At 37.7% G+C, this 27,956-nt stretch overlaps 3 protein-coding genes and 1 long non-coding RNA gene across 17 annotated transcripts; 1 reads left to right on the top strand and 3 right to left on the bottom strand.

The window, feature by feature from the left end:
- The first annotated feature begins 55 nt into the window (after positions 1-55).
- LOC103333023 (putative Rho GTPase-activating protein At5g61530) lies at positions 56-27,947 on the top strand. Of its 14 annotated transcripts, none has more exons than XM_089051949.1 (8): positions 24,677-24,833; positions 25,362-25,455; positions 25,546-25,808; positions 26,174-26,192; positions 26,443-26,512; positions 26,798-27,017; positions 27,141-27,332; positions 27,696-27,947. In XM_089051949.1, exons 2-6 carry the CDS (start codon positions 25,395-25,397, stop codon positions 26,835-26,837), a joined length of 453 nt encoding a protein of 150 aa, XP_088908075.1. In that variant the 5' UTR covers positions 24,677-24,833; positions 25,362-25,394; the 3' UTR covers positions 26,838-27,017; positions 27,141-27,332; positions 27,696-27,947. The 14 variants fall into 14 exon arrangements, 10 of the variants coding, with proteins under 10 accessions (XP_088908075.1, XP_088908079.1, XP_088908081.1 ...); XM_089051953.1 differs by lacking the exon at positions 27,696-27,947 and adding an exon at positions 26,600-26,678 and having other exon boundaries at positions 26,073-26,302; positions 27,141-27,578; XM_089051955.1 differs by lacking the exon at positions 27,696-27,947 and adding an exon at positions 26,600-26,678 and having other exon boundaries at positions 26,073-26,192; positions 27,141-27,578.
- Positions 7,552-9,284, bottom strand: LOC103333113 (protein DYAD-like). The gene is made up of 4 exons (XM_089051958.1): positions 8,766-9,284; positions 8,574-8,670; positions 8,420-8,472; positions 7,552-8,142 (listed from the first exon to the last, which is right to left on the bottom strand). The coding sequence occupies exons 1-3, from the start codon at positions 8,894-8,896 to the stop codon at positions 8,467-8,469; spliced, it is 234 nt and encodes a 77-aa protein (XP_088908084.1). The 5' UTR covers positions 8,897-9,284; the 3' UTR covers positions 7,552-8,142; positions 8,420-8,466.
- On the bottom strand, positions 10,129-10,723 carry LOC103333022 (uncharacterized). Its single transcript, XM_089052450.1, has 2 exons — positions 10,421-10,723; positions 10,129-10,347 (listed from the first exon to the last, which is right to left on the bottom strand). Exons 1-2 carry the CDS (start codon positions 10,721-10,723, stop codon positions 10,228-10,230), a joined length of 423 nt encoding a protein of 140 aa, XP_088908576.1. The 3' UTR covers positions 10,129-10,227.
- Positions 17,911-19,114, bottom strand: LOC148917477 (uncharacterized). Its single transcript, XR_016126885.1, has 3 exons — positions 18,579-19,114; positions 18,318-18,439; positions 17,911-18,001 (listed from the first exon to the last, which is right to left on the bottom strand). It is a non-coding gene; the product is annotated as an uncharacterized LOC148917477 (long non-coding RNA).
- Positions 27,948-27,956: the final 9 nt, after the last annotated feature.

Below are 27,956 nucleotides of genomic sequence, written 5' to 3' on the forward strand. Positions count from 1 at the left end.
TCAAAACGCGCGTTCGCTCCCTCTCCTTTACAAACCCTAACAACCCGTCTCTTATAAATTACCTCACATCCGCCGCAGGAGCCACCAAAAGCTCCCATTTCCCCTTCCCATTCACACGATCACATCCCATCTGTTTCTTGTTTTTGTTTGAAGAAAACCTCAGAGATGATCGGAATGCAGTGCTTCTCCATTCGATCAAAGCTTTGCATGTCCATCTTTTACACCATCGCCTCTGTTTATTTATTTTTCCAATGAATTATTTTCTAACTCTTGAGTCATTTTCTCTATTCAGATTTTAGATTTTTCTAGTTTTATTTTATCTTCAAAAGAAAACCACAATCAATGTTTTATTTTCTAACTCTTGAAATGAAAACGCTGTGTACTATTCCTGAGTCACTAAATTTCTCTGAACTATGCTAAATAAGGAGGGAAACTGTGGCTGTTGGTTTTAAAACTTAATACTTTAGGTGTTGAAGTAAGCCAGTTTTGTCTCCCTCTCTATCTGTTTGTGTGATTTGGAGACCATTCTACAACTGTATCTAACTTTGTTTATCATCAATGAACAGGAGTTTGTTGAAATCTGGTTTCCATGTGACTGCAATTAGACCCTCAACAGTGCCACCCAACTCATGCAGGTCTGTGACAAGTCTTCATTTCTGCTACAGTATATTTACAAATTTGGGTTGTGCTCGTCTTGTTCATTTTGTATGATGATGCTTTGTTATTTGACCTGATTTAGTCCTGTTGAATTAAATCTATCATCTAGCTTGTATTTGTGAGCAGTGGCTGATAATAACACCAACTCAAATGATAAATACACACATCAAGAAGCCCTATGGGTTCTAAAATTTTACGTTAATTATCTTGAAAGCTTTCATCTTTTGATCCAAAAACCATACATGTGTGCTTATGATGAGTTACAATGTTCATTTTTGTAAATAAATGGACAATAAACTGATGAGAGAGAGTAATAAAAAGTAGTCTAGTAGACTAGGGAATCATGAAAGGAGAGGCAGATGATTAGTGTGATCTTCAATGGGGAAGAAAAAGGAGAGGAGTGGGCAGATGTAGACTGTCTTATTAGTCGGGATAGCATGCAGGTCCCTAGGGTGGGCGTGGGGGCACGAAAGTGGGAGTATCATTCTTATTGTTTCAGTACGTCAAAGCTTCTAAGTTCCATACGCACACACAAGTCCAAACGAACTTTTTCATTGGGATTCTTTATTTGGTTTGCTTTTGATTTGGGCAAAACAAAGTAATTATGATATGATATCGTAATGGTACATGCATACAAAGCCTCAGCCGCATAAATTCAACATTTGGTCTCGCTCTTCTATGGGGACATTTGGTGGGGTCCTCTCTCTCTCTCCCCTTTGTTTATCCTTCCTATTTTATTATTCCCTATCTCCTCTCTCTGAATCTTTTTAAATCAATTATATACTATTACAGCATATATGATGATCTATTTGTACATGCCGTATATGAAAATACAAAATATAAACATAGTGCCCAATTATGGGTGAATGAAGCACTAAAAAAATGTGTTTATTATTATTGTGTGTGGTTGTGGTTTTGCCCCTCTAAATAAGTGATGTTGATCCAAAAATCCGCATCAACAGGTTGGATCGGCTCATCACACCTCATCCATATTTTTTCCTCACACCACGCATTATCTTTTTGGATAGGTTGATGAAGTAGTAAGTTGCACAACTTCCTTGCAATGTGGATCAACAAAATAAAATAAAAGATCAAAAGTTGCACAACTTTTGGGTCATATTAGTCTGTACGCATAGGTAGGTAGTGTAGGGGACCACTCCTAAATGCTTTCTTCCTCCTCTCTTGCTTCAACGACTTGCTCTCCCACAAAGCTCCAAACGTCGTCATTGGGATTTTTGCCTTTTGATTTGGGCAAAACAAAATATTTGGTGTGCGCCCTTGAGAAAAGGCACGTGACTACCTAGGGCACCACTCCTAAACGCTTTCTTCCTCCTATCTGGTTCAACGACTTGCTTCCACTGCCCATGTTTTGCCACAGATAGAAAGGTCCCTTTTGGAATGGTCTGCATATCCTCCTCTTACATAAGAAATAATTTCACTGCAATGAAATGAAACAGATATTAAAAGTTGGAGTTGGGCATTAGATCATCGACATGCATTTGAAAAGGTTGAGCATATGGTACGAGTTTGAAATATATTGATGAAGATTATTGGGTAAGGGTATAAATTAGAGTTGTACTATATTAATATATATATATATATATACAGTCCCCTTCTATTGAGGGATTCCTCAAATAATTTTATTTGAGAGACGCCCTTTAGTCTTCATAGATCATCTTTACAAAAAATTAGACAGAAAAAAAAGAAGGGTAAGTAGAATCGAATCTTCAATTGATGTATACAATACACCACATGTATTATTAACTTAATATATTAATTTCATTAGAAAAAAGGAAAGAAACAACACTGAACGTGTGTTTCATTTTAGTAACCTCAATTTATTTTTTAAATATAAAAAAATTTAAAGTAACCTCAATTTTAAAAAGCCTGAAAGTGAAACAGCATCGTTTTACAACCCTAACAAAAAAATTCACGCGGTCCCATCTCTTCTTTCTCGCGAACTCTTCTTCTTCCTCGCGCCCCCTCGTCCGTTTTTTTGTTTTAGTTTATATGCTATTATTTGTTGAGCTTTCTGTCTTTGGTCACAGGACCACACGGAGCTGAGCAAAGAACATGAAGAAGTTATGAAGAAGGTGAAAGAAATGAAAGAGCTGTCCCAGAAGATCAAGCAGGAGCAGAATACCAAAAAGTAGAACCAGAAATAAGCCATAGGGTTTATTCATATGGTAATGGCAGGCAGACTTATGTTAGGACTATATTTTAATTGGTGGTGATCAGATACTTAATATTGCAATTAAACAAAGTTTACTTTTTAATTCCTCTTCCCTGCTTCTTCTGATGCGTTTGGACCTGCAAATGTTCATTTTTGTGCAGTTTTGTTTTGGGTTTTGCACCCTTACCCAATAATCTTCATCAATATATTTCAAACTCGTACCATATGCTCAACCTTTTCAAATGCGTGTCGATGATCTAATGCCCAACTCCAACTTTTAATATTTGTTTCATTTCATTGCAGTGAAATTATTTCTTATGTAAGAGGAGGATATGCAGACCATTCCAAAAGGGACCTTTCTATCTGTGGCAAAACATGGGCGGTGGGAGCAAGTCGTTGAACCAGATAGGAGGAAGAAAGCGTTTATGAGTGGTGCCCTAGGTAGTCACGTGCCTTTTCTCAAGGGCGCACACCAAATATTTTGTTTTGCCCAAATCAAAAGGCAAAAATCCCAATGACGACATTTGGAGCTTTGTGGGGGAGCAAGTCGTTGAAGCAAGAGAGGAGGAAGAAAGCATTTAGGAGTGGTCCCCTACACTACCTACCTATGCGTACAGACTAATATGACCCAAAAGTTGTGCAACTTTTGATCTTTTATTTTGTTGATCCACATTGCAAGGAAGTTGTGCAACTTACTACTTCATCAACATATCCAAAAAGATAATGCGTGGTGTGAGGAAAAAATATGGATGAGGTGTGATGAGCCGATCCAACCTGTTGATGCGGATTTTTGGATCAACATCACTTATTTAGAGGGGCAAAACCACAACCACACACAATAATAATAAACACATTTTTTTAGTGCTTCATTCACCCATAATTGGGCACTATGTTTATATTTTGTATTTTCATATACGGCATGTACAAATAGATCATCATATATGCTGTAAATTTTTTTTTATTTAAAAAATAAATAGAGGTTACTAAAATGAGGCTTTTTTTTTATATTTTCAGGTGCTGCAATCTAATCTACGCTTCTCTGATCTGTATACATTTATTTCAGGCATGATTAACTTGTTTGTGGCTTCTACGACTAAACACACCATATCAATTTAGAGGGGGGGGGGGGGAGATAAAAAAAGTCATTCAACAATTGGTTTCACTGTACAACCAAGGTATCTGACATATCTGTGTGTGTTTGTGTTTTTTTTTAATTTCTGTCTTTTGAACAAAGTTTTCTGTGCTGTTCAATTTGGACGACATTAATCTAATGTTGTAATATTGCGTATATCAGATTCAAATGCATCATTACCAGAGGGAATAAATCCAATTGACATAGCAGCTCTAATCAAATGTTATCTAGCTACACTTCCCGAGCCACTAACCACATTTGAGCTTTATAATGAGATCAAAGGCACTCGTTCCAGCATACATGCGATGAGAAACATGCTGAGGAGGCTTCCAACTGTAAACTACACGACCCTAGAATTTATTACTGCACTACTGCTCCGCGTTAGCCAGAAGTCAGTTCTTAACAAGGCAGGAAACTCTCTCTCTCTCTCTCTCTCTTTTTCTGTGTTATAGACATGGATTGGTTATTCATAGCCGGATATTTGATAAGCATGCTAAATAGTTGATAACTTTATACAGATGGACACCCAAAGCCTTGCAATGGAGATGGCCCTTGTTCTAATTTGGCAGAAGGGCAAGACGCCAGACCCATATAGGAAATATTGGAGTGAACCATCAAAAGGTCCTTCCAAGAAGAACTTGGATCCAGAGCCAACTTATAGTGCTTGGGACATGCTTTCTGGTGAGTGGTTCATTCTCATAAAATACAAGATTCAATTGGACTCCATTCAAATGCAGAGATGATGAGAACTGGAATGAATCTCAATATACTTATGCTGACATTTGATGCCTTTGATGTCTTTTAACTACACTTTTTCAAATGTTATATGCGAGAGAGAGAGAGAAAAAAAAGGCGAAGAAATGGAACAGTGAGATCTTTGTTGTTTCTACATTTGATTGATGAAAATAGTGATCTTTATTCGTTCTTTTTAGTTGAAGTTCAACAATGCCAAAGTTTCACTGAAAAAAGAAAAGCCTAAAGCTAAAGTTACATATAAAGTTTTCTATTACTCCCTCTAACCATATGAATGTGTAAATCACATCGGCATGTCAAAATACATGGGCTGATTTTTTGAAGAAGAACTGAATTGTAGAAAGAAAGAAAATAGCACCATTTGTTTTTTCATTAGCAAATTATTCCTGTGTTAGACAAATTATAGGAAACAAATAGGTTTTAATACAAATTGGACTTGTGATTGGTTTTTGCATTATTTTTTACTTTAGGAGTTGTTAGTACATCACCATTGGACTATGTAAATTTCCTAATAATATTAGTTTATACTGAGTTTACGGTGGTTTTAGCTGGCAGTATAGACTAGGTCTGTGTTCGACTAGCGCATTGTACAAAGAAGTAACTTTTTGGATATTCAACAATTAAAAAAATATATATTTATTGAAGAAAAAGGATCTGCATGTCTGTTGGGTATTTGTGTCCCAGTAAATCAGCAATAGTTCCCTTTCTTAAAGCAAAGTCACCGACATACCAAATAGTAGTAGTTACACAAGACAAGCTCCCAAGAACTTGCAACTCCGACGAGCTTTTAAGTGTTTCAAGATCATCTCGGGTGGGAAATCATCGAAAACAATGTTGGGGATCGAAAGGTCTTTTACTTCTCCTAGCTTGGTACTTGCAGCATGCAAGGAACTTGACCAGGACCTTATGGCTCCCGACTCGTTGGACATGTTTGGGCAGGAGGAGAATGCTGCAAGTATCAAGCTAGGAGAAGTCCGAATTACCCCTGATGCTCAGAAAAGTTCGAATTACCATATTGACATTGATGCTCACAAACTTGTTCAATCTGTTCACTTCGACCCATCATATTATAACTATAGACTTTCGTTCTAGTTGTAAATAGCAAAGTCTTCCCACCCATTCATGACTGTAAACCCTGCAATATAATTAGGGTTAGGCTCCATCAACCACACTGCTCTAACCCTAATTTTCTTAATCCGAATCCATGAAACCAAATCGTAATCTCTCAAAACCCATGCAGTGAACACACTTCTTCAGCCTTACCAAACAGATTGACTCAGATGAACTTTTCCTACTTTCCCACGTGAAAATCTCGAAATTGCACTTGTGTAAAGTATCATTCGACCCCTTCCTTGCATCATTAGGCAGTCTTAATTTTCTTGTGGTATCATTAATTTACAAATTTTAATTTAAATGAGGACCTACTTATATACAAGTAATTTTTAATTTTTTTACAGTTCTTTTGAACTCTAATTCATCTCAGCAAGAAACAAAGTTGCAATCTTGGATTATATATTATTTATTTATTTATTTTAATTTTAATTTTAATTTTTTGGGTTTGCTAAGTTGGAATTATGGCACTGTATAAACTACCACATATCTTCTCCTGATTTGAGACATTGGTTGTCGGCCTAGATGAAAAACACGAGGGGATGGTTCTTTCCATGATCTAATATTTCATGAATGAAAATTGTTAAATTGAAAAAGATGAAAGGTTATACTTATGTTTGTTGATCGTAATGCCAAGAAAATCACCGCGGCAAAAAAAATAAAATAAAAAATCCAGCTCTATTTCTTTCTTCAGATGTGTAATGGCGTAATGCAACTGTCTATAATATTTTCATGTCTCCTAAATTTCTACATCCTCAGAGGTGATAGATCACGACAGCAGGTAAGACTAATTTAAGGGTCACCTTCTTTTGTAGGTGAGAAAATTGCATACTCTGTTGAAGACTCGTGGATACATGGTGAGTTTTGGGCAGTCATCAGGTGCGCCAGATCCGATTCCATTGTCAGCCATTGCAGTGAAGTCACTGTTCTTGACTAGGCCTACGCCCTTTTTTGTTGTTGGTGAAATGGGGGGGAAAACCCCAAACAAACAAAACAAACTAACCAACACAAATCAACCGGGGCCTAGACATCCCTAACAAATCATCCACCAAAGAAGTCCCAATCCAACTTGGAGCCTCATCAAAAACGCAGATACCAAGATCTAAGTTATAACTCCAAGCAGCCAGACGATCTACAGCACTGTTTTTCTCCCTAAAAATATGATGCAGGCTGCACTTCTCAAGCTGCTGCATTAACTGCCAACAGCTAGAGACCAGAGATGCAAGAGGGTGCAAAGTAAGAGAATCATGCTGCTGAACAAGCTGGATAGCAACAGCCGAATCCATCTCAACGATAAGGTTATTAAACCCTTTCGCAACAGCCATCCTCAGACCAAAGAACAGACCTCATAATTCAGCCTCTAGAATCTGCCCTTTACCCAAATTAACAGCAAACCCACTACACCAATCACCAGAAACATCACACAACACACCTCCAGCACCAATATGGCCAGAAGCAACTTTCCTAGAGCCATCAACATTCAGTTTAAAGACCCCAGCAGGAGGAGGTTCCCAAGCAAACCAAGCCTCAACCTTAGCACACTTGGTAAAAGAAACTTGTAGTGAAATACTCTTCAATTTCTATACTTCAACAAAAAGAAAGACATTGGTATGTTGACCATGCATCTGCCATAATAGACTCACAATTAACCATGCCGCTTATGAATTCTTTACTCAAGAAAATTAGGCTCCATTTGAATGGAAAAAGTTTTGAGAGAGAATTCAAATTTAATAATAAGGTTTTCTCGATTCTTATTCAATCTTGGTATAAATGAAATACTGTAACAAATAATTGTATCTTATAATGAAAAGGGGGTAATTAATTTTCTTCTTAATTATTAGTACCATATATAAATAAAAAATTGAAAATAAAAATAGATGAAATTAATAATTCACAACAAGGGCTGACACATCTTAGTACTCACACGTGGATGATGATGATGGTGTCTTCTCTGGTAGGTGAGGGTCCTAGACAATGCAGTGCAGTTTCAGAGGCGTTTTGGAGGTTATACTAGGGTTAGGGTTGGGGAGCTCATTAAGGTTGATGAGGAGGGTGTTGGTGACGGTGACACTTCTCTTGGACTTGGAGGGGGGCCCAGGTGGAAGAAAAATAGGAGGAGAGGCAGAGGGTTTATAGCTAGGCTACAGGCTTGACAGGAGATCCAGGCTGAGGCTAAGGAGGTATAGGTATGAGGTGGGTGGCTGAGGGTGGGGTAGAGATGCCCACGTTTGGCCACAGAAAGGACCCTTGTGGCCTGCATATCCATTAGTTGTTCTTCCATCTTAGTTTTCTTAACGATTTGCTCTGCATGCTCCTCCTGCAAAATCCCAACAAACGACAATTAGTACGTAGCACTTAATATTATTTAAAGCAGCCATAATCAAGTTGAACCATGAAACAAATTAATAAAAATTAAAAGGTCCAAACTTTTTGAACATAATATTATATTTAAAGCAGCCAAAGTTGATAAATAATTGAAAGTGACCAATATACTGGCCGCAGTACAAAAGTGATTAATTATATGTTTAGATCACATTAAGTGTGTGCAATTAAGATACAAGGGGATAATTAATTAATATCTTCATCTGGTGTACCTCCATTACAGACAGAAATTGAGACATTTCCCTAAGTTTTTCTCTATCTACTCCTGCAAAACCCCATCGAATCGAACAATTAGTAGCAGTTAATTAAAGCAGCCATAATCAATATAAACAAATTAAAATGAAATGTCCAAATTGAAAGGTTCACCTTTTGGTGGATTAATGAACCATCATGTTCCCAGGAATTTGACGTGGTCACTAGAGCTAGATTATCCTCTTTATTCTTGGACACATGAAGAAGCACCCTGTATATCCACCAAGAAATATACAACAACCAGCTTAAACAGAGAGCTAGATTAATTTGCCAAAAGAAAAAGAAGAAAAGCAGAGAGCTAGATACCCCATGGCTCCATCAGCTCGCTTTCTGATATTAAACAGATCAGCACTCTCCAGCCAATACTCCATGGCTCCATCAGCATTGTGCCGCCACCTAAACCTCTGGGCTCCACCTGGCGCCACCTTGGCCGCCATGTGTTTGAGCAAATGGTCCAACAAACCCGTATCCCCAATCAGCTTCCTTGCCTCAGACCTCAGCGCTGGCCTCAGTATTGATGATGATGGTGAGGGTCCTAGACATCTTAGTACTCACACGTGGATATTGATGATGATGGTGTCTTCTCTGGTAGGTGAGGGTCCTAGACAATGCAGTGCTAGTTTCAGAGGCGTTTTGGAGGTTATACTAGGGTTAGGGTTGGGGAGCTCATTAAGGGTGATGAGGAGGGTGTTGGTGACGGTGACACTTCTCTTGGACTTGGAGGGGGGCCCAGGTGGAAGAAAAATAGGAGGAGAGGCAGAGGGTTTATTGCTCACATTGCACAGGAGACCCAGGCTGAGGCTAAGGAGGTATAGGGATGAGGTGGGTGGCCTCAGTATTGGGGTCCCGAATTTAGCACCCTTGGCCTTCGTCACGCTTTCCTCTGCAGCCTTGTACCTTAAACCCAAATCAAAACATGAACCCTACTTCTTAACGCAGATCAAAATAACTAACAGTTATAACTAATTAAGAACAGAGTCCTCACCTCCCTGCAGACCATCTTGCCACTGTGTGTTTTACCAATTTCTTGTTACTCCGATCGGGGTACTGCTACCACTTGGTTCTGCTTCTGACGTTTTGCTATAGATTTTGATTTCTTTGTGGTTTTCTTGGGCTTTCTATGGTGATCTTGGCGCTTCCTCGTCTTACTCCTAAGGTTCATCTTCCAGGGCACAACAGGAGGAGCCTCGTCCTCTGTTTTCACATCTTCTTCTTGAATATCATCATCTTCCTCTATCACAGTTATTGCTTTCTCACCATATTTTTCCTCCTCATCACCCACATAGAAACCATCACCATTGTCCTCTAGCTCTGTTAGCTCCTTCCCCTTCTCTTCTTGTTCGTCAGTGCCAGAGCTCGGTGAAGGCTCATCCGGCGCTTACCCCACGTCGCCATCCCAGTGAGCTTTAGCGCCGACCAGCATGGACCCTTTTTGGAAACCACACTCCTGTTCATGACCTCACCGCTGACTGCTGGGCTCGGTGAATAACTTCTCTGGTAATTTGTCGTAGCGGGTGTAGCAGCCCAGAAGCTCCGAACGTTGCTCCGATCTGCAATTTCCTGCACGAAAATGCACAAAACTGCACAAAACTGCATAAAACTGCACAACGTTGCCCCGAAAAACCCACATAAAACTGATGAATCAAACATTTGCAGAACACCAAACCAATCAAAATATCCAAGTGGCTATTACTTAATTAAAAAAATAGTCCATAGCATTACACAAAAAGGATCTTGCTCCTCAGTCCATATAAATCCTAAATCGAATCTAAACCCTAACTAAACACTTTTTGCCGGTTTTCTTCTCCTCCGTCTTGGCCACCTGCTTCTTCAATTGCAGTAGATCCTCCTCCATCGCTTTAAACCTCTGAACCATTATCTCCATCGCCTAAAAAAAGGAAGTATCAACCAAAATAAAATATAAAAAAGAAAAAAAGAAAAAACGAAAAAGAAAAACATACAGCTTGCGTCTTCAAAGTATCTTGGGCGCTTGCCATTTTCATCTCTTGCATCTCGATGCCGTTCGCCTTCAGAGACTCCTCCAGCTTGTTCACCTTCTGCTTCAGGACAGCCACGTCCGAGTCGAGCGTAAAAGACTGCAAAGCAGCCCTAGCAGCGCCAGCTGGTCCAGCATGAACCACAGTAAATATTGCCTTCACGGTGCCTACAGCGGCATCCTCAGTACTATACCCATCTCTCGCCCTCTCCAATGTTCTTCTGGTCACTGGGGGTTTGCTGAAAAAGCGTTTAAAAAAAGACGACATCTCGGGTTGTGTGATAAAGCACCTATGAGAAGACTTGTTACTGTACACTATATATATAAATATATCTGTGCAAAATATTTGGTGTGGAGGCGGGAGCAAGTGGTTGGGCACGTGTTTATATTTGGGTTATATTTTATATTTTCATACACTTAAAGCATGTACTAATTGGTTTTATTTTATTTTTAAAATTAAAAAAAAATAATATTGGTAGTTATATTTTATAATCTATTATCTGATTTTGTTTTTAATTTTAATTTTAAAATTTTTTAATATGAAAAAAAAAATGAATAAATCTTCTGATGAATGAGGCCATTTGGCGTTGGGATGCATGAAAGACTGTACTGTACTACTGTAGATGTAAAATGTAAAATATTATATGTATATATATATATATACATATATATATATATATATAAAAGAGGGTGGTCACGTGCTGTGCTTTGTTTTTTTTTCTTCTTTCTTCTTTTATTCGTTAGAAGTTTTAGAGAGAGAAGACAAAACTTTTGTTATCAATTTCTAAACGAACATGACCAAAAGACAAAGGGTCCCCGGGCCTTTTTGGTCAAAAATCCCAATATTGATGTAAAGTCCCTAATGATATTTTCTACGAATATTATTATTATAATAATAGAGAGAGAGAGAGAGAGAGAGAGAGAGAGAGAGAGAGAGAGACAGAGACAGAGACAGAGACAGAGAGAGTCCATGTCGGAGTAGTGGGAGGAGAGCACCACCTTGTCAGGGCTTAGAAATCATCATTTCTCTACACTAACCTACTAACCTACTTTTAATTTTATTTTATTTACAAAAATAAGACTGGCACTCTGCCCTCTCCTCATTTTTCTTGGCCCCCAATCCCTCACTGAACTTAAAGATCACCCTAGTTCGTCTGTACTAACTGGAGACACTACATCCAAAAAAAAAAGGTACTTCAAACTCACATCATATATGTGACATATAATAAAAGGGTCTAAAAATGTATTTCAAACTCGTATCATATGCTCCACCTTTTCAAATGCATGTCGGTGATCTAATGCCCAACTCCAACTTTTGATATCCGTTTCATTTCATGTGCAGTGAAATTATAGTTATTTCTTATACAAGAGGAGGACATGCAGACCAGCCCAAGCCAAAAGGGACCTTTCTATCTGTGACAAAACATGGGGGTGAGGGAGGGAGCAAGTCGTTGAAGCAGAAAGGAGGAAGAAAGCGTTTAGGAGTGGTGCCCCAGGTGGTCACGTGCCCTTTCTCAAGGGCACACATCAAATATTTTGTTTTGCCCAAATCAAAAAGCAAAAATCTCAATGATGACGTTTGGAGTTTTGTGGGGGAGAGCAAGTCGTTGAAGCAGGAGAGGGAGGAAGAAAGTTTGGGAGTGGTCCCCTACTCTACGCACCTACATGTACAGACTAATACGGACGCAAAAATTGTGCAACTTTTGATCTTTTATTTTATTTTGTTGATCCACAAATACAATTGGCAGAGATTTTTCTCTCTGCCAATTTGTTTGAAACAGACGTCTGCATGATGAAGTTACTTTGAGCCAACCTCTATATGTGATTACTTTACTTTGAGCCAACTTTTCTTGTGTAAGGACAAGTAATTCAGCAGTTATGCCCCCCTTTTCCCTTGTCCTCTTCCATCTCACTCCATCATCTTCTGAGAAATGAGAGAGACCCAGAGTCACCACTTACATATAAACCCACGTACACTCATCAGTCATCACCCTCTCTCCCCCTTTCTCTCTCTCTCTTCAACCAAAACACATTATTCACCCCAAGCACTATATATATATATATATATATATTATATATACCAAGACGGCATAACAGAAAATAACAAAATTTTATTTGCACGGATAGGAATATATATGTTTTCTTGCATTTTTGTTCATTTTTAAAAAAATCGCATTTTAAATTTTTTTATTTCAAAATTGCTCAGGACCATTTTGCCCTTTGGTACATGCCAATTTTGCGTGAAAGTCGCCGGATCGCATTTTGGAATAGCGTAGGGAACAATAATGTTCTAGCATTTAATAGTTGGTCGTTCTAATTAGGCACTATAGAAATTTTTAATGGAAATCATTCGATCTGTTTCATGTATCATTTAAAATTGTCATATTAGTTTCAACAGAGAGTGAGTGAGCCTTGATTTTCCACTGAACTTTGTATAAATAATAAAAAGCTTTACTTTTTTTGAGTGAAATTAGAAAAATGTGTAGAGAGAGAGAGAGCTTTGAAGGCGGGTTTAGATTTATATACTCTGCAGTATTATTTCTTTGGATGGTTGGTTGTGCAGTTTTTCTGAGGCACTTTGCTATAAAGATGTTGCTAATAAGCTCTTCACTGCCCTTGGTCTTCTTCTAACTTTTATCCATTCAAATAGAAAATCTTCTTTATACTGTTCCTCACTAAGGTTATAAAAGAATACTTCTCAAGTTAACTCGTGTGCTGAAACCAAAGAAATTGTAACCAAACCCCAAAAGGCCTCAAATTGGGGTTGGTAAATTCCCCAGATTACACCCAAAAATCAACTTGTCCTCATTGATTAAATATGTCTGTAGTACAGGAAAAAGTCGGTCTATTTTTTTCGTTTTCTTTTTATGTAGGCATAAGGTATTAGTCATAAAAAGAAAATATTCTCTTTGACTCGGGCTCTGGAACACTTGTTTGTGGCAAAAATGGTGGCGGAGTGGCAGAGCAATACAATTGTGAAAGAGATGTTGACATATGTGTTGGGGCTTTGCGTGAGGCTGCAGGTTGCCATGGCAGATTCATAGCATGCAGGCAAGTGTTCACGCTATCTTTTTTCTTAGTAACAATAACATATATTGTAATTTGTAAACTCATCAGTCATCACCCTCTCTCCCTTTCTCTCTCGCTTGCAGATGATCGTTGAAACTCTGAAAAGCGCCTGTTAGTGAATTTGGCTTTCGGAGAATTCGTCTAATGAAGGAAGACATTTTGACGTTGGGATGCGTGCTTGAAAAGACTGTATACTGTAGATGTATTATATAAGAGAGTCGTCACGTGCCCCTCTCAGCTGTGCCTTGTTTTTTTTTTTCTTCTTTCTTTTTCTTTTATTCTTTGTTTCATAAAGAAAAGAAGTTTTAGAGAGAGAAGACAAAACTTTTGTTATCAATTTCTAAACGAACATGACCAAAAAACAAAGGGTCCCCGGGCCTTTTTGGTCAAAAATCCCAATATTGATGTAAAGTACCTAATGATATTTTCTACGAATATTATTATTATAATAATATATATATATATATAGAGAGAGAGAGAGAGAGAGAGACAGAGAGAGTCCATGTCGGAGTAGTGGGAGGAGAGCACCACCTTGTCAGGGCTTAGAAATCATCATTTCCCTGATACACCCTAGTCGCTAGTCTACACTAGCCTGCTATCCTGCTTTTAATTTTATTTTATTTACAAAAATAAGACTGGCGCTCTGCCCTCTTCTCCTTTTTCTTGGCCCCAATCCCTCACTGAACTTAAAGATCACACCCTAGTTCATCTGCACTAACTGGAGACACTACATCCAAAATACAGGTGGATTGACTCTGTCTACGTGGATTTGTAAAGCCCAAGCCAGCTCTGTTGATGTGTCAATTCTCGAACAGCATGCACTTTCCATGAGTACCAAAGGTCATGAAGCCGACCACGATTAGAACATCCAACACCCTCGATCTGAGTCTGACCAAAGGTCATGAACATCAACGACTCTGATTAAAGGACCCCATGCCAGGTTACAAATTCAAAGGCGCGTCCACCGCCGCGCTCTTCCTTCCACGGAGCTCGTGCCCAATCTATATATATATATATATATATTTGAATATAGAGCACACCCGTTATTTGAAATACTTTGGGAGATTTTTCTCTCTGCCAATTTGTTTGAAACAGACGTCTGCATGATGAAGTTACTTTGAGCCAACTTTTATATGTGATTACTTTACTTTGAGCCAACTTTTCTTGTGTAAGGACAAGTAATTCAGCAGTTATGCCCCCCTTTTCCCTTGTCCTCTTCCATCTCACTCCATCATCTTCTGAGAAATGAGAGAGACCCAGAGTCACCACTTACATATAAACCCACGTACACTCATCGGTCATCACCCTCTCTCCCCCTTTCTCTCTCTCTCTCTCTTCAACCAAAACACACTATTCACCCCAAGCACTATATATATATATATTATATATACCAAGACGGCATAACAGAAAATAACAAAATTTTATTTGCACGGATAGGAATATATATGTTTTCTCGCATTTTTGTTCATTTTTAAAAAATCGCATTTTAAATTTTTTTATTTCAAAATTGCTCAGGACCATTTTGCCCTTCAGCTGGTACATGCCGATTTTGCGTGGACGCAAGTCGCTTTGGATGCGCATTTTGGAATAGCGTAGGGAACAATAATGTTCTAGCATTTAATAGTTGGTCGTTCTAATTAGGCACTATAGGAAATTTTTAATGGAAATCATTCGATCTGTTTCATGTATCATTTAAAATTGTCATATTAGTTTCAACAGAGAGTGAGTGAGCCTTGATTTTCCATTGAACTTTGTATAAATAATAAAAAGCTTTCCTTTTTTTGAGAGTGAAATTAGAAAAATGTGTAGAGAGAGAGAGAGAGAGTTGTGAAGGCGGGTTTAGATTTATATACTCTGCAGTATTATTTCTTTGGGTGGTTGGTTGTGAAGTTTTTCTGAGGCACTTTGCTACAAAGATGTTGCTAATAAGCTCTTCACTGCCCTTGGTCTTCTTCTAACTTTTATCCATTCAAATAGAATATCTTCTTTGCGTTGTTCCTCACTGAGGTTATAAAAGAATACTTGTCAAGCTAATTCTTTGTCTGAAACCAAAGAAATTGTAACCAAACCCCAAAAGGCCTCAAATTGGGGTTGGTAAATTCCCCAGTTACACCCAAAAATCAACTTGTCCTCATTGATTAAATATGTCTGTAGTACAGGAAAAAGTTGGTCTATTTTTTTCATTTTTGTTAAATTTAATACACACTTGAATAATATAGAAAAATCTAGAAGAAATTAGAAAGCTCAAGAAAGTTTACTAACTTTGACAAAGTCAAATTTTAAGAGATAATTATTGTAAACTCTAGAAAGTGCAGTTTTTCCGAGGCACTTTGCCATAAAGATGTTGCTAATAAGAGCATTTCCAGCAAAGGGCCTTGGGGAGGTTGGGGCTGGGGAAAATGGTGTTTCCAGCAACACAAATCTGCCAGGGCAAGGTGTGGGCCCAGCAAAAAATTTGCTGGTGGCCCTTGGGAGGTCCAAGTAGCAAAACTCGTTTGAAATTTGGCGTCGTTGGCCGCGTCACGATAACGTCGGCTGGAGTTTAAATTTTTAACGTTGCGCGTGCAATGCGCCAAGCGTTAAAATTGACGCTACTTCAATGGCTCTCTTCCACGTGTCGTCTGGGTCATCCGATCGACTTTTAAACATATCCAACGACACCATTTTTCGCGAATAAAAAATCGGAAAAAGCAAGCCCCAACGACTGCCACGTGGAAGCTTCAGCTTTCCGATTTTCCAGTCATCCAACGGCAGGAATTTTTGCCCAATAAAAAAATGAAAAAAAATACCAAAAAAATACTGAAATTGTTTTCTATAAATACCAACCAATACTCTTCACTTTTAACATCAACAACCAATATTTTTGTAATAAAAAATTGAAAAAAACCAAAAAATTACTTTTTTTTTCTTCTCTCTATACCTTATTTCCATTTTCAACATTTAAGTAAATGTCTTTGTCCTTTTACTTTTATTTATTTTTATATTACTCCATTTACTTAAGTTTACAATGTAAATAAGGAAGTACCCCCTATTTGGATTCAAATAAAAATACTAGAAAATCAAATTCCCACCAAATCAAAATATGAAAAATCGATTTTAGTGCAAATACGATTTAGGCTAAAAATGATGGCTCATTAAGTCAATATATACTTCATATTAAAATCCCATAAAATCAAGTTTTCTTATTTGATGTGTAAGGAATAAAAGCCGCCAAAAATTTTCTTGAGAAAATGATTATTTCAAAAAACCATTTTTCATACTTATTCAATATTGCACCCCCGCTAAAAATCTTGAGAAAATGATTTTTCATACGTAGGAACCCAAAACTCTTATCCGAAAATATTATTCAAATTAATTGTTTAAGTAAACAAAGTTGTAAAAAAACAAAAAAATGAATAGTATTTGCCATGGCAAGCCTTGCACTGCTGGAAACACAATTTTTTTTGGGTGCTAGGGCAGGCCACTATTCATGTGAATAGTATCCGCCCTAGGGCTCCCCTTGCCATGGCAAGGGCTAACTGGTGGAAGTGCTCTAAGCTCTTCTTGCCCTTGGTCTTCTTCTAAATTTTATCCATTCAAATAGAAAATCTTATTTGCGCTGTTCCTCACTGAGGTTATAAAAGAATACTTGTCAAGTTAACTCTCATGTCAAACCAAAGAAATTGTAACCAAACCCCAAAAGGCCTCAAATAAAGAGAATTTTCGTTAACTCACAACTTGGGATTAACGAAAGGTTTGAAAATGTGAAAACAACGACTTGGAAGCATGGGAAAGTTTGAGTGTCAGTTTTCAGGAAAAGAAGTTCGAAAATAAGAAGTGGGAAGTTTTCTTTTCCTTTTAGTGGCAATTTAATGCGGACATGAGAGGACAGTTACTCTGTTTTTGTCGCGTTACTTTCAAAATATTCTTTTTGTGCAATTTGACATCGCGAGTGAAGGATCTAATTTTAATAGACGTGACCCAAGCCCATTAAAACCAGAGGGCAATATTTGTACCCAATTTCGGTAAACATACCAAAAATTGTTTGCTCCTCAAAAGAATATTTTCATAAGCCCAAGTCCATCACCCTTTTTGTTTCTATTTGGGAAAAAGATTTACCTACGCTTAAAAGGCCATCAAGATATAAAGAAATTGATCAAAGCCCACACCTTCAATAGAGCCGAAAAGTCTGAGTCCCACTCAAAGTTTAAAAAGGATCGGTAACCGTTACAAAATTGCCCCACGTGAGAGACTGAAGAGGGTTATCACCATTAATGACGACTTGACTCTCCTCGTGCCTAGCAAAGAAGCAAGCTATACGATAGCCACCAAAACCAGAAAGAACCAAATTGCCAACTAGACTTCCGAGTTCAGAACTGGGGATGATCACAAGAAACCAGACTTCCGAGTGCAGCCCTTTACATTATCAATAGAACCACCATATACCTTAATCCCCGGCACCAGCTGCTTTATCTTCTCATTTCCACCAGCGTGATCCCTACCACATCAATGCAGCAGCAAAAACACTTAAAACAGAGGCAACTAACCCATAAGTCTAATCTTTACATTTACCCAAACTAAGATGCTCAATACAATCTTGGCCTGTCAGATTATTACCCAAGTAAGATATGAACCCCAAGTACCTATTTGCTGGCACTTATATCCAAAACAAATATAATACATATAATAATTTTGCAGTGACATGTTATGTTGCAGTTGAATATGAGTAATGGGTATGCAGAAATAAAGCACACGGGTGTGAATATAAGTGATTGAATGGTAAATTTGATGAAAACGTGCAAACATTTACACACCAGTGGTGGTGAGTGGTGAGGACGAGCTTGATATCAACGCATGTTCTTGAGCTGCTTTAAGAACCTTTTCAGGCTCAACTGGATCCACAGCTGCAGCTTCTTTGGTACTCTCGTCAATGATTCTGTTAATCCAAACCCAGCAAGCCATAATCACCATTAACAATTACAATTTTACAATTAAATTAATTATGCTAGAAAGTAGAAAGACCCTGATAAAAACGATAATCAGAAATTGAGATGAAAAGAGGGATTTTGGCTCACAGGTATGCGTAGTTGTCCTCTAAGCAAGCAACGTGGTGGATTTTCATCTCCGTTGTTTGATGGTCTCTTTCTTCTGGAAACCTCTGGCTTCTGATTGAACAGTCCACAGAGAGCAGTGAGGAAATGCAAATACCGTAAAATGGTCTGATTTCGCCACGTCTGATTTAGTTGACACGTGTCGCAAAGCCAAGCCAGCCAGCACGCCAGATGAGTAGACAGCCCGACGTGAAGGAAAAAAAAAAATTGAACCTGGGTCGACCCGAACTGAAATGTATGGAGCACCGAGTACAAAAAGCCCGCAATAGGGTTCTGGCGTGGGTTTCTTACCGGAAGCGCAAACAGGAGGAGGAGAATCAGGAGCTCGCCATGGGGAGGAGTGAGTGACTCTCTCTTGCATTCATCTTATTTTTCCCTCATTTATTTCTTCGTTCTTCGCCCATTGATGTATTATACATGTATCTATCTAATTTTTTGTTTAAAGATCTGATTGCGTTTACCGTTTTATTGGCGCGAGATGAATTTCGTTGTCAAAAGAATCGTTTCTGTGTTTTTTATCCAAGCTATTTTTGATACAGAAATGGGATTTGCTTGTATGTTATCGATTTATTTTCTAACGTTGGTATTGGAATTTAAACGTTGAGGACATCTTAACCGTTGCACAAATGTAATTTTAAGACCCAATTGTTTTTGTGAGTTGTTTATTTTGGAACCTTTTTTTGGCCCAAGCCAATTGTTGTGGCAATCTTAGCAAATGTCGTTGTCAATGTTGTATAAGTTTGATATATATTTTATTCAGATTCTAATTTCAATTGTTGAATTTGGCAAAGTGAATTCATTATTGTCTGTAAGTTTGATATAATCATGTTTTTATGATGATTTTTTGGATGCTCTGTTATTGTTGTAGGGCCTGCAAGGTGTTATAGGCAGATTAAGAACAAGCCATACCATTATGTTACCTTTTGCATATTTCTAATTTAGGGTATAATTGAAAATCAATACACATTATGTTTTCATTTCCTGCACAAACCAAACACAAGAAAACAAATAAAACGATATTTATAGTCCTTTCTCAGTGTTACCGAACTTGAGATAGAAATCTTCCCCTGAGAAGGATATTTGAATTCATTTCACATGTGTTTCTTTATGCACACCAAACGCCTATAGTTTGTGTATTATAAAATTATAAAGTTCCAATTTTAGAGGAAGATAATCACAAAAAGAAAGAAAAAAAAAAGTCAAAGAATGGCTGACCGCGTTGCCGGTTCATTTCACATCGACGACTGATGCTGCTATAATATGATGTACTTTTTTATATTATCCAACTTGAGTTTTAATGGAACTTTGCTTAAATGGCTGAACAAGTGCCAACAACATTCACTTGATCTTTTGTTCCTGGTCAGACTCATCCACTGAATTCCGCATTTGATTCTAACAAAACATTGACAATGCATAACAAAGTGTTACCTGAAGTGCCACACTTGAAACATTATTATAATAGAGAGAGTCCTTGTCAGGCTGTTGCGGCTTAGAAATCATCATTGTATTTCCCTGATACACCCTAGTCGCTAGTCTACACTAACATCCTGCTTTTAATTTTATTTTATTTACAAAAATAAGACTGACGCTCTGCCCTCTCCTCCTTTTTCTTGGCCCCCAATCCCTCACTGGACTTAAAAATCACACCCTAGTTCGTCTGCACTAACTGGAGACACTACATCCAAAATACAGGTGGATTGACTCTGTCTACGTGGATTTGTAAAGCCCAAGCCAGCTCTGCTGATGTGTCAATTCTCGAACAGCATGCACTTTCCACGAGTACCAAAAGTCATGAAGCCGACCACGATTAAAACATCCAACACCCTCGATCTGATTCTGACCAAAGGTCATTAACATCAACGGCTCTGATTAAAGGACCCCACGCCACGTTACAAATTCAAAAGACGCGTCCACCGCGCTCTTCCTTCCACGGAGCTCGTGCCCAATCTATATATATATATATATATATATTTGAATATAGAGCACACCCGTTATTTGAAATACTTTAGGAGATTTTTCTCTCTGCCAATTTGTTTGATTCAGACGTCTGCATGATGTTATTTGCCATTTTATATGTGAATTACTTTATTTTGAGCCAACTTTTCTTGTGTAAGGACAAGTAATTCAGCAGTTATGCCCCCCTTTTCCCTTGTCCTTTTCCATCTCACTTTTGTCCTTGTTGATAAAGTTTACTTAAGAAAATTGCTAATTTAGTTATCTTAGTTTGGATGTAGTGTCTGCAGTTAGTGCAGACGAACTAGGGTGTGATCTTTAAGTTGTGAGGATTGGGGCCAAGAAAAGGAGAGGAGAGGCGAGCGCCAGTCTGATTTTTGTAAATAAAATAAAATTAAAAGCAGGATAGCAGGCTAGTGTAGACTAGCGACTAGGGTGTATCAGGGAAATGCAATGATGATTATTATTATAATAATAGAGAGAGTCCTTGTCAGGCTGCTGCGGCTTAGAAATCATCATTGCATTTCCCTGATACACTCTAGAAATTTTTTCTTAGTAACAATAACAGATATTGTAATTTGTAAATGCAGGTTTATAGTAGTTAGCAAATATGAAATGAAAATGCTGTGCATTATTCACATGCCATGATTATAGCATTTACTTTCTTATCTTTATTGAAGTTATTCCCTTTGTTAACAATACAAATATAACCATGCAGCTGCTCTTATTGTAGCAAGAAAGGAAACATGGCGTAGAAGGGAAATTTGGAATCGGGTGCAAGACCTTCGTGCTCTCATTGGAATCCCCATAAATAGTCCCATAATATCTCTTATCGTAGGGAGCGAAGAGAAGGCTCTGCAAGCAAGCCAGTTTTGTTTCCCTCTCTATCTGTTTCTGAAATTGGCATCCACGACTCAAATGGTGGATATGCACGGCTTTAGGATTTGATTTGTTTTAGATTCCAATAGTTCAGAAGCGTACTGAGAAAACACATATAGGTGTAATAAGAATTGAACATCACTTCATTTAGGATGTATGTGGGCCGGCTGTGCCTTTATACCTTCTCGTACTTGTGACAATGGAATCAGATGGAAGTTGAAACTAAACTAGTTTCATGCCCCGGTTGATAGTGTAGAGAAATGTACATCACAAGAATGTTGTATTGGTAAACGTATACTGCAGTGTTTGTATACTCTGTGATTCTTCTGTAAAGCTTCCTCCACAGCATGTGTGCCTCTCAAGCGAAGCAGATTGAGTGCATGCTCTGCCCCATATTGATGCTTTACATTAGTCAGTTAGTAGATGGATTGTTGAAAACCTGTATATTGTTTATTTTATGACTTGGGTTGGGGGGTACTTGGACGGTCAAGTTTTTCTTATTGAAGCATTTGGGTGCCATCTTCTTATGCAGTATGATATAAAGCTACTGGCGGTTGACATTCCCATGGCATCGGGCCTGACCAGCGCTTATTTCGATTGGTGATGAAGAAGAGTCCAAAGTTGGTGGTGGGTGATAGCCGAGTGAGAGATCCGGTTGTGAAAGCAATGGCTGCAACCAAGGAGTTTGATAGTCTTGATCAGATTGAAGAAGAGGAGGATCTTTGAAAGAGAACTTGGAGGCGAAAGAAAGCACAAGACCGTTCTTGAGCCAAGACCGATTGAAACCGACCGGCATGTTTCGTCGCATTTTGCTTAGAAATCCATTCAGGAATACCAGTGGAAACTTTGGTGGTTTTCGATTTTTGAGCCATGGAAAAGGTTTGAGAAATGTGAAAACAACGATACTAGAAGCGAGAGGAAAGTTTGAGTGTCAGTTTTCTCAGGAAGAAGAAGTTCGAAAATAAGAAGTTTTTTTCTTTTCCTTTTAGCAGCGAATAGGACATTGCTACTGTCAGTTTGTCGCGTTACTTTAGAAAATATTCTTTTTGTGCAATTTGACATCACGAGAAGCTGAAGGGTCTAATTTTAATAGACTTGACCCAAGCCCATTAAAACCAGAGGGCAATATTTGTACCCTATTTTGGTAAACATACCAAAAATGGTTTGCTCCTCAAAAGAATATGTTCATAAGCCCAAGCCCATCACTCTTTTTGTTTCTATTTGTGAAAAAGATTTGTCTATGCTTAAAAGGCCATCAAGATAGAAAGAAATTGATCAAAGCCCAAAATGTCAATAAAGCCCAAAAGTCTGAGTCTCACTCAAAGTTAAAAAGGGATCGGGAACCGTTACAAAATTGCCCCACGTGAGAGACTGAAGAGGGTTATCACCATTAATGACGACTTGACTCTCCTCATGCCTAGTAAAGAAGCAAGTTGTACGATAGCCACCAAAACCAGAAAGAACCAAATTGTCAACCAGACTTCTGAGTTCAGAATAGGGGATGATCACAAGAAACCAATGGTTTAGTCATAAACATCCCATCATCCCGTCTATCTTAGGCTAACTTACCTTACTATCAAGCATATGAGTGATCATAAAGTTTGGCCACTATATAATATTTCAATATATATTATTTTTATTCAATAATATGTAAAATTGTGTGAATTTAGTGTGTATTGTTGACAATTGTGTAAAAACACGTGTATTAAACATGGAAAATCCGCACATACGTATATTGTACGTTTTCCTTGTATACGGAAAATAGAAGTATTGTTGTAAAGTACACATGTACGTGTATAACACGATTATTAAACGGCAATATATTGTACTATTTATTATTAGAAATAAAAATAATAACAAAATAGGCCCCCACTAAAATTAATTAAACTAATCCGAATTAATTAATTATATTAAAAAAAATATTATTTCTAAACTAAATAATTAATTTAAATCTTAAATGTCCAAGTGCCCCAAGGCCCAAGACCATCTTTTTGATAATTAAATATTATGTATTATACACTCAATGCCCAAGTTGAATTTGAAGCTCAATTGGCTTTTACTTGGCCTAACTCCCAATTACCTTGTGTGGGCCAATTTCCAATTACCTAGCATGGCCCAACCCCCAAGTACCCAATGTATTTTAATAGTATAGCCGTCCAGCTATACTACTTTTCAAAGAAATTTTAAAAATATCCAATATAGCCGACCGGCTATACCCTTGAAATTTATTATCTTCAAAGAGTATAGTCGCATATTTTTTTTAAAACAAAAATAGCAACATATGTTTTCGAGAGTGCTATTCGTAAAACCAAGACAAAAGGTCAACAATACAGTAAACAAAAATAGCAACATATGTTTTCGAGAGTGCTATTCGTAAAACCAAGGCAAAAGGTCAACAATACAGTATAGCCGTGCGGCTATACTATTTATTAAAGAAAATTTTACAAAAACCCCCGCAAGAGTGGGTATTAATCAATTTCTTCCAGGCAAGAACAGTGGGTATTATTTATATAATTTGAATGTGCAATTTATAAGTACTAGACGCCAATATCTAATAAGTTGCTGTTATTGAACAACTTAGAAAGTGTTCAATGATTTTGGCACATATATATGACACTGAATTGGATCACACTTGACTTAAAATGATTTGATCTTTGCAGGCGGAAGACAATCTTGCACAGGTGTTTTGTTTCGTTGGAGAGTTGCAACCTGCAATGGAACACTGTAAAGCCTCAATCGAGGTAAAACTCTTGTTGTGCACAAGTCACTTCATCCTGAACTTTTTACATTTGTGTTGATTGGATCTAATTTCTGCGAGGATAAAATTCATAAACGAGACATGGATACCTCACTACTCACTTGTGTACTTCTTTAGTACATAAATAACTCTAAATGATGTTTTAATGTTGTTTCACATTGACAATTGGCAGATCCTGGAGAAGCTCTATAATCCTAATCACATTGATGTACTTGTTACTTCATCTTGAACTTTTTACATTTGTGTTGATTAGATCTGATTTATAGATGAGACATGGATACCTCACTAGTCACTTGGTGTACTTGTTTAGTACATAAATAACTCCAAATGATGTTTGAATGTTGAAGTACCCTCCAGAATCCTGGTACGCGTTTTCTCAGGTGAGCGCTGACGTGGCGGGAGACTATTGGCGGGTTTACCCGACTGACAGCCCAGCCAATCGCAGAGAAGCGCCTTATTTTGAATTTCCTAAATTGGATGACTCTCTCTCTCTCTCTCTCTCTCTCTCTCTCTCTCTCTCTGTATTTCTTTAAAAAAAAAAGGGATTTTTATTTTTCAATTTCAATTTTCACGTTTCAGCTTGTTTTGCGTTTCGCTTCCAGCTTCCTTGATCAGCAATTCCAAAAGAGGTAATATTTTTTTATGAATTCGTTATTAGTTTAAAATTAGGGTTTCGTTTGTTTTTGAATATTGGAAACTAACTTATCTTCAAGTATTACGGTATTAGTACTGTTCGTTTCTTTTTGTCTAGTTCCATGTTTGATCAGGCTGCGATTGATATTGATTTGGGCTATTTGTATTTGTACCCAAAAGGAAGTAGGGTTTGAGAATTGGACTGTTGTTGAAAGAGGAATTAAATCTATTTACCAAAAGAAAGAGGACCTAAATCTTTATCCGGTGACAATGAAAGCTTAAATTTTTTACTTTTTAGCAACAAGAAGAGAAAGACCTTGATTGTTTTTTTTTGGGAGGGAGTTTGATCTTCTTTCATTTCCTTAGCATCCAAAGCTGGTTCCTTTCCTTAGTTTTTTTGTAACCAAAGGCTGAAAACATACTGAGCCTTTTGTAATTTTTTTCCCCTTAAATTAGTAGAACCTCCACAAACTAAGTTTTCAGCGTTCTTTGACATTTTTTTATACTGCTTTCCTTTAAAACAGGCTAATTTAATTCTGGTTAGTTCAACTGCTTCAATGCCTTCTGCAACGTCACCCCGGTGGCAAGAGAAGGCTAGTGGTTTCTTTTCTACCTCAGGTACCTTTTGATTACACAGTTTCTCTTGTTTGCTCTTCTTTTTTTTTATTTTTAAAAGTGTTGTTTAACTATAGCTAAGTCTTAATGAAGGGGTGAAGCTTAAAGAGGCTGGACAATCTGCTGGAACATTTGTTGAAGAGGTCACTAAAGATGCAAAAGTTCACGTAACTGATATGGCAGAACGTGTAGGGTCAATGTTCAAAAGTCGGCGGGCACTTCTTCAGCAACCATCGACAAGACATGCTGTGCAGGAACGCCTTATAACTGCTGCTGCTACGACCGGGACATTGTTTAGGAAGGGCTTATCAGAGACAAAAGACAAGGTTTCTGTTGGGAAGATAAAAGTTGAAGGGGTAGATTTGCTAGAACTTTAATAAGTGAAAGTGATTCATATCCAACTTAAGGCTTGTACAGATTTCCAGTTATTATGAAAGTTAAAACCTACAACATCTCATGCTAACGTTGAATGGTTTCGACGATAAATTCTTACTTCTGTAAATGCTGATTTGGATTTTGTCTAGAGCTTGACAATATGAGCTTGTATCATCCATAAAATAGGCATGATTCTGAAGTTCAGATGATAACTGAAACACTTGAAATGGTGTCTTTTCTTTCAGGTGGCAAAGAAGACTGCCCAAAAGAGCAAAAATTGTTACCATTCTTTTCTTCTTTTTCTATAGACATTTGAAAATTCTTATTCTTGTTTATTCATTTTCAGGGTGTTGCAAGCACTGATGGTAAGTCACACAGGGTTCCTTCTGGACTTTGTACATATGCATAGCTGTAAGGTGGATTTTGTATAATCATAAACTTCATTAGTTCCCATTGTTTGAAGAATGGTGAAAATGTGGGTCCTCTACATCTCCGTATGGTTTGTGCGTTAATGATCAAGCTCTGTATACTAGGATGGTGGTCGCTTTTAATCCTGGAATGGATAGTGATCGTAAGTTTAATTTTCATTTGCACTAATTGAACGTTTATTTTCAGTTTTTGGAGTTCCAATTAAAGTTACTGTGCAACGGCAACAATCTAGCAGGGCCATTCCTCATATTTTCAGGTGCTGCAATCTAATCTACACTTCTCTGATCTGTATACATTTATTTCAGGCATGATTAACTTGTTCTGGATTGTTTGTGGCTTCTAGGACTGAACACACCATATCAATTTAGAGGGGGGGGAGATAAAAAAAGTCATTCAACAATTGGTTTCACTGTACAACCAAGGTATCTGACATATCTGTGTGTGTTTGTGTTTTCTTTTTATTTCTGTCTTTTGAACAAAGTTTTCTGAGCTGTTCAATTTGGACGACATTAATCTAATGTTGTAATATTGCGTATATCAGATTCAAATGCATCATTACCAGAGGGAATAAATCCAATTGACGTAGCACCCTTCCCGAGCCACTAACCACATTTGAGCTTTATAATGAGATCAAAGGCGCTCGTTCCAGCATACATGCGATGAGAAACATGCTGAGGAGGCTTCCAACTGTAAACTACACGACCCTAGAATTTATTACTGCACTACTGCTCCGCGTTAGCCAGAAGTCGGTTCTTAACAAGGCAGGAATCTCTCTCTCTCTCTCTCTCTCTCTCTCTCTCGCTTTTTCTGTGTTATAGACATGGATTGGTTATTCATAGCCGGATATTTGGTAAGCATGCTAAATAGTTGATAACTTTATACAGATGGACACCCAAAGCCTTGCAATGGAGATGGCCCCTGTTCTAATTTGGCAATGGAGATGGCCCCTGTTCTAATTTGGCAGAAGGGCAAGACGCCAGACCTATATAGGAAATATTGGAGTGAACCATCAAAAGGTCCTTCCAAGGAGAACTTGGATCCGGAGCCAACTTATAGTGCTTGGGACATGCTTTCTGGTGAGTGGTTCATTCTCATAAATACAAGATTCAATTGGACTCCATTCAAATGCAGAGATGATGAGAACTGGAATGAATCTCAATATACTTATGCTGACATTTGATGCCTTTGATGTCTTTTAACTACACTTTTTCAAATGTTATATGGGAGAGAGAGAAAAAAAAAGGCGAAGAAATGGAACAGTGAGATCTTTGTTGTTTCTACATTTGATTGATGAAAATAGTGATCTTTATTCGTTCTTTTTAGTTGAAGTTCAACAATGCCAAAGTTTCACTGAAAAAAGAAAAGCCTAAAGCTAAAGTTACATATAAAGTTTTCTATTACTCCCTCTAACCGTATGAATGTGTAAATCATATCGGCAGGTCAAAATACATGGGCTGATTGTTTGAAGAAGAACTGAATTGTAGAAAGAAAGAAAATAGCACCATTTGTTTTTTCCTTAGCAAATTATTCCTGTGTTAGACAAATTATAGGAAACAAATAGGTTTTAATCCAAATTGGACTTGTGATTGGTTTTTGCATTATTTTTTACTTTAGGAGTTGTTTGTACATCACCATTGGACTATGTAAATTTCTTAATAATATCAGTTTATACTGAGTTTACGGTGGTTTTAGCTGGCAGT

This window comes from Prunus mume, linkage group LG5 (genome assembly GCF_029339155.1).
Source record: "Prunus mume cultivar Tortuosa linkage group LG5, ASM2933915v1, whole genome shotgun sequence".
In the NCBI taxonomy this organism is placed as follows: Eukaryota; Viridiplantae; Streptophyta; class Magnoliopsida; order Rosales; family Rosaceae; genus Prunus; species Prunus mume.